The 12,256-nt window shown below is 48.0% G+C and overlaps 2 protein-coding genes across 2 annotated transcripts; one reads left to right on the top strand and one right to left on the bottom strand.

Annotated features, from left to right (window-relative positions):
• Positions 1-3,340: 3,340 nt before the first annotated feature.
• Positions 3,341-7,751, top strand: FTJAE_6607 (phosphoribosylformylglycinamidine synthase; the record flags this gene model as incomplete). The annotated part of the gene is made up of 7 exons (XM_037353236.1): positions 3,341-3,964; positions 4,013-4,194; positions 4,271-6,753; positions 6,804-6,966; positions 7,036-7,175; positions 7,227-7,268; positions 7,318-7,751. The coding sequence occupies 7 exons, from the start codon at positions 3,341-3,343 to the stop codon at positions 7,749-7,751; spliced, it is 4,068 nt and encodes a 1,355-aa protein (XP_037206280.1).
• A 203-nt stretch (positions 7,752-7,954) lies between these two features.
• FTJAE_6606 (quinate transport) lies at positions 7,955-9,774 on the bottom strand (the record flags this gene model as incomplete). Its single annotated transcript, XM_037353235.1, has 4 exons — positions 7,955-8,190; positions 8,245-8,663; positions 8,741-9,228; positions 9,280-9,774. 4 exons carry the CDS (start codon positions 9,772-9,774, stop codon positions 7,955-7,957), a joined length of 1,638 nt encoding a protein of 545 aa, XP_037206279.1.
• Between the last annotated feature and the right edge of the window lie 2,482 nt (positions 9,775-12,256).

Here is a 12,256-nt window from a genome sequence, read left to right as displayed (position 1 = left end):
GTATGAGGCTTTCAAGCTCCATTCCGAGGCATCATCATCGTTTATAAGAACTCGAGAGACGGACCCGATCACCCGGTACGGCTGCACTGCATCGCGTGGCTCTCACGGCCTGTCTGTTTTCGTCGCCATGGTTCACAGAGCCGGTCTCTACGGTAGGCTGTTCTCGCCCACAGGTCCGCATTCCCAATCCATGTTCCCGGGACGTTCTGGAAGAGCCAGGAATGTCGTCATTGAGCTAGGAGCTCATCTTTTCCTGGAGGGCCTTTGTGGCGATCGTTGCCAGCCTCGTTGGGCGGGTTGTCAGGTCCGAAGAATCTCGCCCTGAATGGACCTGCATGCGCTGGACCGTGATTGGGTCATGTCTCACGTAGACAGCTTAGATCTGAACTATTGGGGCTATGGACTGGAACGTGCCGCACCGATCGGGATAGAGATCTTAGGCGTAGATCGTGTGGGCCAGGGGTGAGTCCATCTTTTTGCGTTTGTCTTGGGTGAAAGCGTGCAAGCCCCAGGCGCCACACACGCCACATCATGTCGACAGGGGGGCTTGAAGAGAGAACCAACATCATATTCGTGATTTGGACTGTAAGCGTCTCCCCTCAATCTGTTTTTTTTTAGAGTTATCTAAAAGTAAGGTTTGCTTCGGGCCTGGATGCCAAGCCTAGTCAACCTAACCAGTTGCGGCTTTCACTCTGTTGATATCTCACTTTCACTTGATATAAGGCGTCACTTAGAGAGTCTGTTGATATGACAGAAGAAACCGATTGGTCAAGAATCAATCCAGGTCGGATTATAGAAACTGTATCTAGACACTTACCAAGGAGGCTGATGAAAAGATTCCTTACCAACAAACTGTTGACATAGATGATATGATAGTCTGCACGAATTTCAAAGATCGATGACCCTCGATCATAAGATGGCTTCATTCTCTGAACACATCGTCAATGGATGACGTCGAATAACGCCGATCTCATCGCTGTCAATGGATTCATGTTGGTCAAAGGAACGTGATCGTCAGGTATGGTTTTGAGAGACATTTCCGTTTTAGCCATCGTTTGCTCGTGTTGCTGGGCGAGACACCGGAATCTGTCTCAGTCATCACAATGCCCATAATGAGCATCAGGATCTTGCTCGTGTCTCGGGGGGATCCAACTTTCTTTTACCCGAATCCATTGCATCGGTCAGAGAGGCGAAGCCTTTCCCGTTAACAATTAGATTCTTCCCATGTGGCAATTGACTTATTACAAATCAAGCCATTAATTTGCAATGCACTATTGGCCTTCGTGCAAACTCTCTTCTTACTCAGTGTCAATTCATTGTTTAATTGTGTTCTTCTGTTAGCCTCTAAGCCGAGCGCCAGGCTCATGGGAGCTTCATGAGTCTCGGCCCTGCCAAGATTGTTAGTTGGTGTAAGCTATTGATAATTATAAAAACCTAAGAGTTAGAAGCTTGAAGCTGTCAGCTGGGTAGTCTATATTTGATAGAAACTTGACAGAGAGTGTAAGTTCACCCTCCTTGTAGCCGTTCAATAGTTCAACTCAATTTAATTAGTCCTGCATCTTTTCTTTGTCATTCCTGGGACAGCTTTGTTCCCAATAATCGATTCATGGCTCTCGCTGTGCTGTAGTTACTGTTATATAAAGGAATAAAATCAATAAAAAGTAGAGTATATAGTAGTAAAATGTAGTAAATAATAACAAGAGCATACCCTGAGGGTTTAAAGCCTTATAGACCCAGAGTTAATATTATAATTAAAGTTATAAAAATGTCTAACTTCTAAAGAGTATTATTGTTATAAGTAATTTACTTAATTATATCTATTTATTAACTTTTATAAACTGAAATCCTTAAAATAAATCACGATTTATCTAGCGTGAGAATTATAGTAAAAGCTCGGTTAGTTTTATAGCTACCCTATAATTAATAAATCAATGTAGCACGTTTTTAGCATACAGGGAAAACATGCCACTATGAACAATGAATGTTCTAAAGGGTGGGAACTTATATAAACTGTCAAAAAGGTATTGAAGCGACGCAGGCCTGATTCGAACAGACGCCTCCGAAGAGAATAGATTTCTAGTCTATCGCATTAGACCACTCTGCCACTGCGCCTTTTGCTTATACTTTTTCTTCCGACTCTCGACAGATGTCGCTGGCGTCACGGCAAACGCCGACCGATGGCGACCTTGTTTTGCTGAGTCGTGACACTATTCAACCCAACTCATTCCCAAGCCAAAGCGATCTCTTGAGAATACGAAATAAACATGACAGTTTGTTCTCGGGATTGCCTAAATTTGATAATTTCCATGTCTCAGACGTGTCTGCTGGCATTGCACATGGATGTCTTACCCTGATACAATAAGACAGTTTTTCTCCGGCAACCGAATACAGTTGAAATTGTCCTCATTGTTCCTGCTGCGTCTAGACCTTTATTGATGAAAACGTTGCCCAGCCACAACAGATTATCGCAATTTTGTGGTAATTAAGCCGACTCAAATTTCAAAACAAATTTCAAGAAGATACCAGGTAAGAATAAGAATCCAGGTCTCTTGCTAAATTAGGTATACTTAAGTATGACATCTCTCTTTGAGTTAAAACCTTAGCAATAACACTTTACCTTTAGCTTAAGGATACCGAGTCAATTGTTTTCATTTCCCTTCAGTTATGACCTAGAAGCATACAACAGAAGATCACTTTACGCTAGATAGATATCAAAGTCAATCGATTGTTTTGGTGTTCGCAAGCTACCGGTTCCATATCCATAGATCACTATATCCGGACCGTCCAAAAACAGTCATATTGGCCAGAATAGCTTGACGATATATAAGGTTTATTATCTAGGGTAGTGTATACATTATTACTCAGTTGAATTGACCAAGTTCAGTACCTTAGTATATTATCTTTACAAGGTAGAAGTAATGTACGTGAATAATTTCATCTTACGCTGGCTTGATACTTTCGACTCAGAGAGCTTCAGGACCCCGCAGACAATTGATTGCCCCGCGCTAAGGGAACGTGCCGATCTTCAGCCATGTCGCGATGCGATTATACCGGATTGAAAAGAAACATAGTATCAGTGAGCAAATACTTAGGATATCAGACACCCCAAGGAATATTTTACACCTAGAATTAGAAAAAAAACTTCCGCGAGTAGATTCCGGTGGCCACGGGCAGATAGAGTTGGACCGCGGGCAACAAGGCAAATCGCGGCGAAACTTTGTTCCTCTACCCGGCGGGGCGCCTTGATCGGAACTGGCAATTATTTTTTTCTTCCTGCTACAGGACGTTGGCGTACAAGCGTCAAGGCGTATCTTGCTTTGAACTCGCAAATCCATTCATCATGCACCACGTCCTGATCGGCGAGTCGTGCTACACGGCGTCTGAAGTCCAGAAGCTCGTGCAGCGCATCAATGATCAGAGTCCCGTCAAGGTTGCTAAGCTCACGGGCTCCTGGCAATACTACCTCGACCTCGAGACTGAGGATGCCGCCGTTCTCGGCAGCATTCAGAAGATCCTCGAGGCCATTGAGCAGCCTGCAGATGCTCCTTCAACCAGTGACAATAAGAATGCCATCGATATCTACGTCAGCCCCCGGAACGTTTCCCCATGGAGCTCCAAAGCTACAAGCATCGCCCTCGTCTGCGATCTCAAGACCGTCAACCGCATCGAACGAGGTCGAGTCATCCATATCGAACTCGAGGATGGTTTCAAGGGAGAGGAGGATTTGGGTTTCCGGGACATCCTGCATGATCGCATGACAGAATTCTTCAGTCTTTCTCCACCGGCCCTCAATACCATGTTCGCTCATGGTGCTCGAAACCCTCTCGTCGTCGTCGACATCTTTTCCGATGAGCGCGGTCCCTTGGCCGCTCTCCAGGACCATAACAAACAGGCTGGGCTTGGTCTCGACCAACCTAACATGGAGTACTTGGTTAAACAGTACACTGCTCTTGGTCGATCTCCTGTATGACTCATGAGTCCGACGTTGAAAATCAATTACTGATTTCAGTAGAACGACGTTGAGCTGTTCATGTTTGCTCAGGTCAACTCTGAGCACTGCCGGCATCATGTCTTTAATGCTTCATGGACAATTGACGGTGTCAGCCAGGAGAACAGCTTATTCGGCATGATTAAGAACACCCATAAATTAAACCCTGAATATGTCATCAGCGCCTATTCTGACAACGCGGCCGTGTAAGTCTCGGTTACACAAATATAATTGCGGTTGGAGATCAAGTATTCGAGCTTGTTTGCTAACGTTCACTCGTAGCCTTTCCGGTGACGAGGGTAACTACTGGGCTCCAGACTATTCCACCGGAAGCTGGAAGCTCACCCGCGAGGTTGTCCAGCCTCTCATCAAGGTTGAGACGCATAACCATCCCACTGCCATCTCCCCCTTTCCCGGTGCCGCAACTGGAAGTGGTGGTGAGATTCGAGATGAGGGCGCTGTTGGACGTGGCTCTTCTCCCAAAGCTGGTCTTGCCGGTTTCTGGGTTTCTGATCTCTTGATTCCTGGCAACAAGAGGCCATGGGAGCTTGATATTGGACGTCCCTCTCACTACGCCTCCAGTCTTGACATCATGCTGGAGGCCCCAATTGGCTCTGCTCGCTTCAACAACGAGTTTGGTCGTCCGGCCCTGACCGGTACTTTCCGTACTCTTCTCACCAACGAGGCCGGATCCGATGCTCCAGAGTACAGAGGATACCACAAGCCAATCATGATTGCTGGTGGTATCGGTAGCGTTCGACCCCAACATGCTCTCAAGGAGGAGAGCCATGTTGAAGAGGGGGCCCATGTTATTGTCCTGGGTGGCCCTGCTATGCTGATTGGTCTTGGTGGTGGTGCTGCCTCGTCCAACACTGGCAGCGATGCCACAGCGGATCTTGACTTCGACAGTGTTCAACGTGGAAACCCCGAAATGGAGCGACGAGCCCAGATGGTCATCAACACTTGCGTTGCCCTTGGGCCAGAAAGTCCAATTGCGTTTATCCACGATGTTGGTGCTGGCGGTCTCTCAAACGCTCTTCCTGAGCTTGTGAAGGACGCTGGGTTTGGAGGCAAGTTCGAACTTCGACAGATTGAGAGCGCCGATAACTCTATGTCTCCTCTTCAGATCTGGTGTAACGAGGCTCAGGAACGATATGTTCTTCTCGTCAACAAGGATGGTCTCAACCGCTTCACTAGCATCTGCCGACGAGAGCGATGTGGCTTCTCCGTTGTGGGAACTGCCGTTACCAAGGATGAGAGTGGTGTTTCAAAGCTTGTTCTCACTGATCGTGAGCCTACTATTCAGCCTCCTGTTGATCCCATTAACCTTCCCATGGATGTTCTCTTCCCTCCTGGACGGCGAATCTCCAAGGACGTTCAACGTGTTGAGAAGAACCTTCGTCCCTTTGACGCTGTCAAGAGTCTCACCGAGCACTGCGGCAGCTCTGACATTGGCGATTTGGTCACTAAAGCTACAGAGCTGGTTTTCAACCTTCCCTCTGTTGGGTCAAAGAATTTCCTTATCACTATCGGTGACCGTACTGTTGGCGGTCTATCTGTTCGAGACCAGCTTGTTGGTCCTTGGCAGACTCCGGTTGCCGACGTCGCCGTCACCCTTACTAGCTTCAGTCTTGATGACAAGAAGCGACGTGGTGAGGCCATGGCCATGGGCGAGAAGCCTAACCTCGCTCTCATCTCGGCAGCCGCATCTGCCCGTATGGCTGTTGTTGAGAGTTTGATGAACCTTGGTGCTGCTGACATCAAGCCTGGTCCCGTCAACGGTGATCTCAAGCGCGTTAAGCTCTCGGCCAACTGGATGGCCGCTGTTGGTCACCCTGGCGAAGGTGCTGCTCTTTACGATGCTGTCCAGGCTATCGGCATGGAGCTCTGCCCTCAACTTGGTGTTTCAATTCCTGTCGGAAAGGACTCTCTGTCTATGAAGGCCTCCTGGAAGGACAAGAACACCTCTGAGTCCCAGACTGTCACTGCTCCTGTCTCACTGGTTATCTCAGCCTTCAGCTTGGTCGAAGATGTCCGCAGCACATGGACGCCCCAGCTTCGCCGTGTTGAGGAGGTTGGAGAGTCTGTCCTGGTCTTCGTTGACCTTGCTCAGGGCTTCCGTGCCATGGGTGGCTCCGCTCTTGCTCAGACACTCGGTCAGATTGGTAACGAATCTCCCGATGTTCGCGATGTTCAGATCATCCGCGACTTCTTTGATGCTTTATGGCAGCTTCATCAGGAAGACATTGTCCTTGCATACCACGATCGTTCTGATGGTGGTCTGCTCACAACTGTTGCCGAGATGATGTTTGCTGGCCGTTGTGGCGCTGATATTTCTCTCGACAACCTTGCTGAGTCTGAGGACAAGGTGCTCGATGCCCTCTTCAACGAAGAGTTGGGAGCTGTCTTCCAGATCCGCCGAGGTGACGAGATCAAGTTCAAGAGGTGCTTCGCAACATGTGGTCCTCCCCATGGTCTTATCAAGACTATCGGCTATGTTCGCCCTACTAGCAAGCAGTCTCTCCTTGTCAAGTACAGATCAAAGACCATCGTCGACCTGGAGCGTGCCAAGATCCAACAGTGGTGGACCAGCACTTCTTACGAGATGCAGAAGCTCCGAGACAACCCCGAGTGCGCTCAGTCAGAGTTCGAGGCTATTCAGGATAACAGGGATCCTGGTCTACACTACAAGCTCAAGTTTGATCCCGCTGATGTCAGTCTTCCAGCTCTCACAAGTATCAAGAGCCTGGTATACAAGCCCAGAGGTAAGATCACAAAGTCCTGAACGAATTGAGTATAGACTAACATCACGCAGTTGCCATTCTTCGAGAGCAAGGTGTTAACGGTCACGCCGAAATGGCCTTTGCCTTCCGAGCTGCTGGCTTTGACGCTGTTGATGTTCACATGTCTGATATCCTTGACGGCTTCTCTCTAGACGGATTCCGAGGCCTTGCTGCCTGTGGTGGTTTCTCGTATGGGTAAGTATATCCATTATCGGCGTTGTGCCGGAATTTGCTTGTCCTTGGAGCGATACTAACATTCGATAGTGACGTTCTCGGTGCTGGTAACGGCTGGGCTCAGTCTATCCTGATGCATGACGGTGCTCGCAAGACGTTTGAGGCTTTCTTCCAGCGTCCTGATACCTTCTCACTAGGTGTCTGCAACGGTTGTCAGATGCTGACTCGACGTGAGTTCATATCTCATTCGTTAGTTCTTGAATCATGCTAACAATCTTCAGTTAAGGAGTTGATCCCCGGAGCCGAGCACTGGCCAACATTCGGTACGTCATTTTGCTTATATTCACGGCCGCGGAAGCTAACCATTTCCAGTTGAAAACGCCAGCACCCAGTTCGAGGGCCGATACTCGATGGTGACCATCGAAGACAAGTCCGAGAACTCGGTCTTCTTCAGTGGCATGAGCGGATCCTCTTTCCCCATCGTCGTTTCTCATGGTGAGGGCCGAGCAGCTTTCTCCTCTGCCAACGACTTGCAGTCCGTGAACGACTCAGGTCTTATTCCCTTCCGCTATGTCGATAACTACGGCTCCGTTACAGAGAGATATCCCTTCAACCCCAACGGCAGCCCTCAGGGTATCGCAGGTGTGCAGAGCAGGGACGGCCGTGTCGTTGCCATGATGCCTCACCCCGAGCGTACCATTATGGCCGACGTTGGCTCATGGAAGCCCGAGCGCCAGCTGGCTGAGTGGGGACAATATGGTCCTTGGTTCCAGCTCTTCTTGAACGCCCGTAAATGGGTTGCTTAAATTAAAAATAAACTTGCTTTTTGGTGTTCGGGTTACTGGGATGTTTATGGCCATGGAGAACGGGATATGAGGTAAGGAAGGTAGAATATTTAGTTTAACTATAGAAAATTGATAAGAAAGCATAGGTTTTCCGGTTTCGTTAGTGAGGATCATATCTTGACCAAAATCTAGATTCACTATACCAGCTGAGGGCAGCAAACGAACTACACATGATGAATAGGGTTGCCTGCGCTCCTGGCCTGAGCAGCAGTTGCTTTCAAAATCTCCTTCTCCTCTTGACCACTGTTGTCTCCAAATACTTTGTCCATCTCCTCTAGAGATCTCCCCTTGGTCTCAGGAACAAGAAAGTATGCCCAGGCCGCAGCGATGGCACACCAGGATCCGTAAAAGACATACGTGCCAAATCCAATGGACTCCAACATAGGAGGAGTAATGACACCTACACATGTGTATTAGTGACACCTCTTGGAAGAAAGGACTCTATAAGACTCACCGACAATAAAGTTACAAACCCAGCAAGTTACAGTTGAAAGCGCTACGCCCTTAGATCGAGTTGCACTGGGAAAGACTTCTGATGGCAGGGCCCAACCCAGAGGCGAATACGAAACTCCATAACATAGAATGAATATGAAAGCCATAGCAACACATCCCCAACCAGCTGCTGCATTGGCCTTCCAGTCGTGGGAGAAGGTGCCAACCAGGATAGCCATGATTCCCCACGAAACAGCACCTCCAACACCACCAAAGATGGCTAGAGGGCGGCGGCCAACTCGATCTATGATGAAGAAACAGACGCCAACGGCGACTAGCTGAAGAACATTAAAGATGCCAGACATGGTCAGAGACATCTCCTCAGACTGGCCAAGTGACTGGAAAAGAGTCGGGGCGTAGTAAATGAATGCGTTGATTCCGCTAAATTGTTAGACCAAGCCAAAACTCGGGGAACACCTTGCTATAGCAAGGTATTTTATGGTATATGACTGACTAACCTGAATTGCTGAAAGAAGAGAATTCCACAACCCACGGCGGTTCTTCGCCATGTCTTGGGGCTAAACAAGTCAAGCCATGTCAAGACTTCAAGCTTGAAGCCCTGTTTACCAGGTTGGCGGCGCTCAAGTACGGTTTTCTGGAATTGCGCCTCGGCGATAATGCCTTGATACTCCGTAAGGACTCTGGAGTCGTCAGGAGGAAGACGGCGCATTCGAGATAGACTGCTAACAGCATCTTCTGTGCGTCCAACAAGGGCAAGCCATCTGGGTGAGTAAGGGAAGAAGAGGATCCCAACTCCAACGATTGTTGCAGAGACCATTTGGAGACCAAGAGGAAGGCGGAAGGCGGTATCTCCCTCCAAGTGGCGAGTTCCATAAGTGATATAAAATGAAACAACTACGCCGGCACAGATAGATATAGATTCGAGAACCAGAAGAGTTCCTCGTAGATTCGGGGGTGAGATCTCGGAGATGTAAAGAGGAGCGCCCTAGAAAGGTCTCAGACAAGTGCTTCAAGTTATATGGGTTTTGAGACTTACCAATGCAAGAGTACCGACACCTATTCCGCCAACTGTGCGACCAAGAACGAGCATTTCGTAGCTAACGGCAGCAGTCTGAAGTATGGCACCAATATTGAAGATCACAACAACAACAGCTAGGGCCTTCTTTCGGGAGATCTTATCGGCCATCCAGGGCATGAAGAAACAGCCCAGGAACGCTCCAAATTCCAGCATACCAGTCATGAAGCCCTTCCCAAAGCCAGAAGCTGCTCTAGGAAAGACATCATGGAACTGAGGCATGACGTTGATAATGGAAATGACGCCTTGGTCATATCCAAAGGAAAAGCCGCCTAGTGAGGCGAGAAATGCAGCTCCAAAGACAAAGGGGGACTGTATAACGCCTCGGATACCTCCTGGACCATAGGCAACGCTATCTGCGAGTCTTGTCGGGAGGTCTGCTGTAGGCACGGTGTTTATGTCTTCTATAGTTCCATCATCCTCATCATGGAGAATTTTGTCATCCTTGGAAGACATGACTGCCAATGGGAGAATAAGGGGTTATGTGGAGCGCTGGATGTTGGGTTACTAGTGTTGATGGAACTATTTGAAACGGAGAAGCACGACTCGTTCGGGTTATTACAGGCTTTATATACTGACAAGAAGACTGCAGTTTTCTAGATAAACCTCCGAATCTGCTCAACGGCTGGAGTGTCTGTTCAAATTCTCTTGGCTCCGAATCCTAATTCAAGTAGGCATTCTCTGCTCCACGCCCTTAAGCCAAACACAGATAGTGCAATGACGATTAACTGTTCCCAACGGCGCCACCCGGGCAGTCAAAATCTGGAGAACGCGAGTGATGACGGGACGTTGTCATGCAGGAGTGCGCATCCATACATGGGGTGTGGCTAGATAGTGTGCGGGGAATAAAGTTCATCATCTGGGGTATGGTCTGGGGAATAGCAGAGAGGATGCAAGGATTCGTCGGTCATATTCTACAGACTTGATAGTGATGAGAGGTCACCGGAGCCTTTCACCTCAAGCTTGGGTAGATATTCGCATCGTCTCAATGCTGTGTTCAGCATTGAAGATTCTGAGAACTTGAATTCTTCGCAGTTGAACATGAATTCTAAGGCTCTAGATGCGTCTTTGGAGTTGGAGCTCAAGGTCTAGAACTCGTGGTATTTTTCTCCGAATCTTGTTTCTTCCCCAGGACGCTAGACCTCGACAGAGAATGATCGACATTTACCTACTCGGCGATATTGCAACACGACTCATGCTCCGGTCTGTATTTCAATGGCCTATTGCACAGTCTACAGTTTCCTTCTAATATCGAAAAGCCAAGTTCTAGCCTTGATCAAAACAACTTCCACGCGGGACGTTCCAAGTCTAAGACGACCTCGTACTGAGCTTGGTGGCTGTTCTAGTCTCAGAAAAGAGACTAGTGGCATATAACCTTTAAATGTCTTCTACAATACATTTCCGACTGATATCAATTGTCTACTGATTGTCGGTTGAAACGATTCGGCATGCGTTTGTGTCACGGCGAGTTGTGCGAACAACAGTCGGATACCTCTCCGAATTCATATGAGATATACATCCTGTAATTGTAGCAACCAGGGATTCATATGAGGCAATGACGTTCAGTAACTATATATCTCCTTCTATGGAAATTGGCGGCATTGACATTGATTTTCGAGAACACTAGCGAATCGTACACCACGGAATAAGTCTGGAGAAGTTGTCGATCCGCTTTACTATACAAGGTTGGCTTCGCCGTCGCTGCAACGATCGACAAGCTCGCCGCATATTTCCTAACAAAGACAAGTTGGCTATTGCAACCCTGGCCTCGAATTCATGCCCCGGATCCTCGGAGTTGAGGCTCGTGGCCGGCGCCGAGACTTGCCGGAATGGGCAACACTTCAGCCCTGTTCAAAGGTGATGGGCTATGATGGCATCTCTTGGCACGCGCCCAGTAACGGTTTACGGAGCAAGGGGAATATTTGACCGATATCCCTCAGGGAGCAAGAAAACATGAGACCTCGGTGTCAAAATAAACTCAGTAAAAGATATCCTAAACTTCTGCTAAGTTACCTAAGTCTTTTTGTCATGTAGGATTTGAGATCCTGAAGTTTCTTTTCTCCCCTAGATATCCTATTATGGAAATATATGGTGAGGGTAATATCTTGGGCAACTATCAAATCAGGCGCGATCTCGGTTTACGCGTATGTTGGCTACAGGCTTCTTGTCACGGCGTCATGTCTGTTTACATGCATCGATTGGCGATAACCAATGGTTTAGATCCAGGGCTGGATGCGGCTCTGTCGTAGCCCCAGGATCATTCTTCCTCGTGGTCTTTGTCTTCTATGCGTGATCCGGTGACTGACAGCAGCACAGACTTGTTCGCCTCAAGTTTTACGAGTTTGGGTAAAATGCAAGTCTTGGCTGCCACATTCGTGGGAGATCAAAGGGAAAAATCCATCAGCAGCATCATCGCGATTTGTCGGAACGCCCAGGACATGAGATAGAGCAGAAGACCTCGAAAATCAAGGTTTTTGAAGGCTCAGGTAAGCTTAGCGAACCCTTTTGATCAACCAAATAATCAATTGCCCAGCATATAGCAGCCAGACGGTGGATATGTCTTCTGACATCCATTCATGGTTCTAAGAATACCCTAGACATCGCAATGAGAGTCTGCGGGATCGGTTTAGGAGTCGAATTCGGCGTTTCTTTTAGTTCCTATATATTTATTGGAAATTTGCTAGTAATTCCCCGGGTTTGATATATCAATTAGTGCGATCCTCCTACCCCGCGGAAAAGGGGGCCAAACCGACTCCATTCTTCCCCACCAGGCGTATTAAAGATCGAGGGCTGTGTAAGTGACTTCTGAAGCTTCGAGGCATGAATGGGCTCCAATTCGATACTCTTGTTTTACCAAGGCCAATCAAACAAGCGGCTGCTATACCAAATAGTTCAATGATAGGCTGGACTCAAATGTTGGGCAATCTTTTTCTTGACC

The sequence above is a fragment of the Fusarium tjaetaba genome (genome assembly GCF_013396195.1).
Source record: "Fusarium tjaetaba strain NRRL 66243 chromosome Unknown NRRL66243_c0000129, whole genome shotgun sequence".
Classification (NCBI taxonomy): domain Eukaryota; kingdom Fungi; phylum Ascomycota; class Sordariomycetes; order Hypocreales; family Nectriaceae; genus Fusarium; species Fusarium tjaetaba.
Note: the sequence above shows the minus strand (reverse complement) of the source record. Positions and strands in the feature narration are given on the sequence as shown.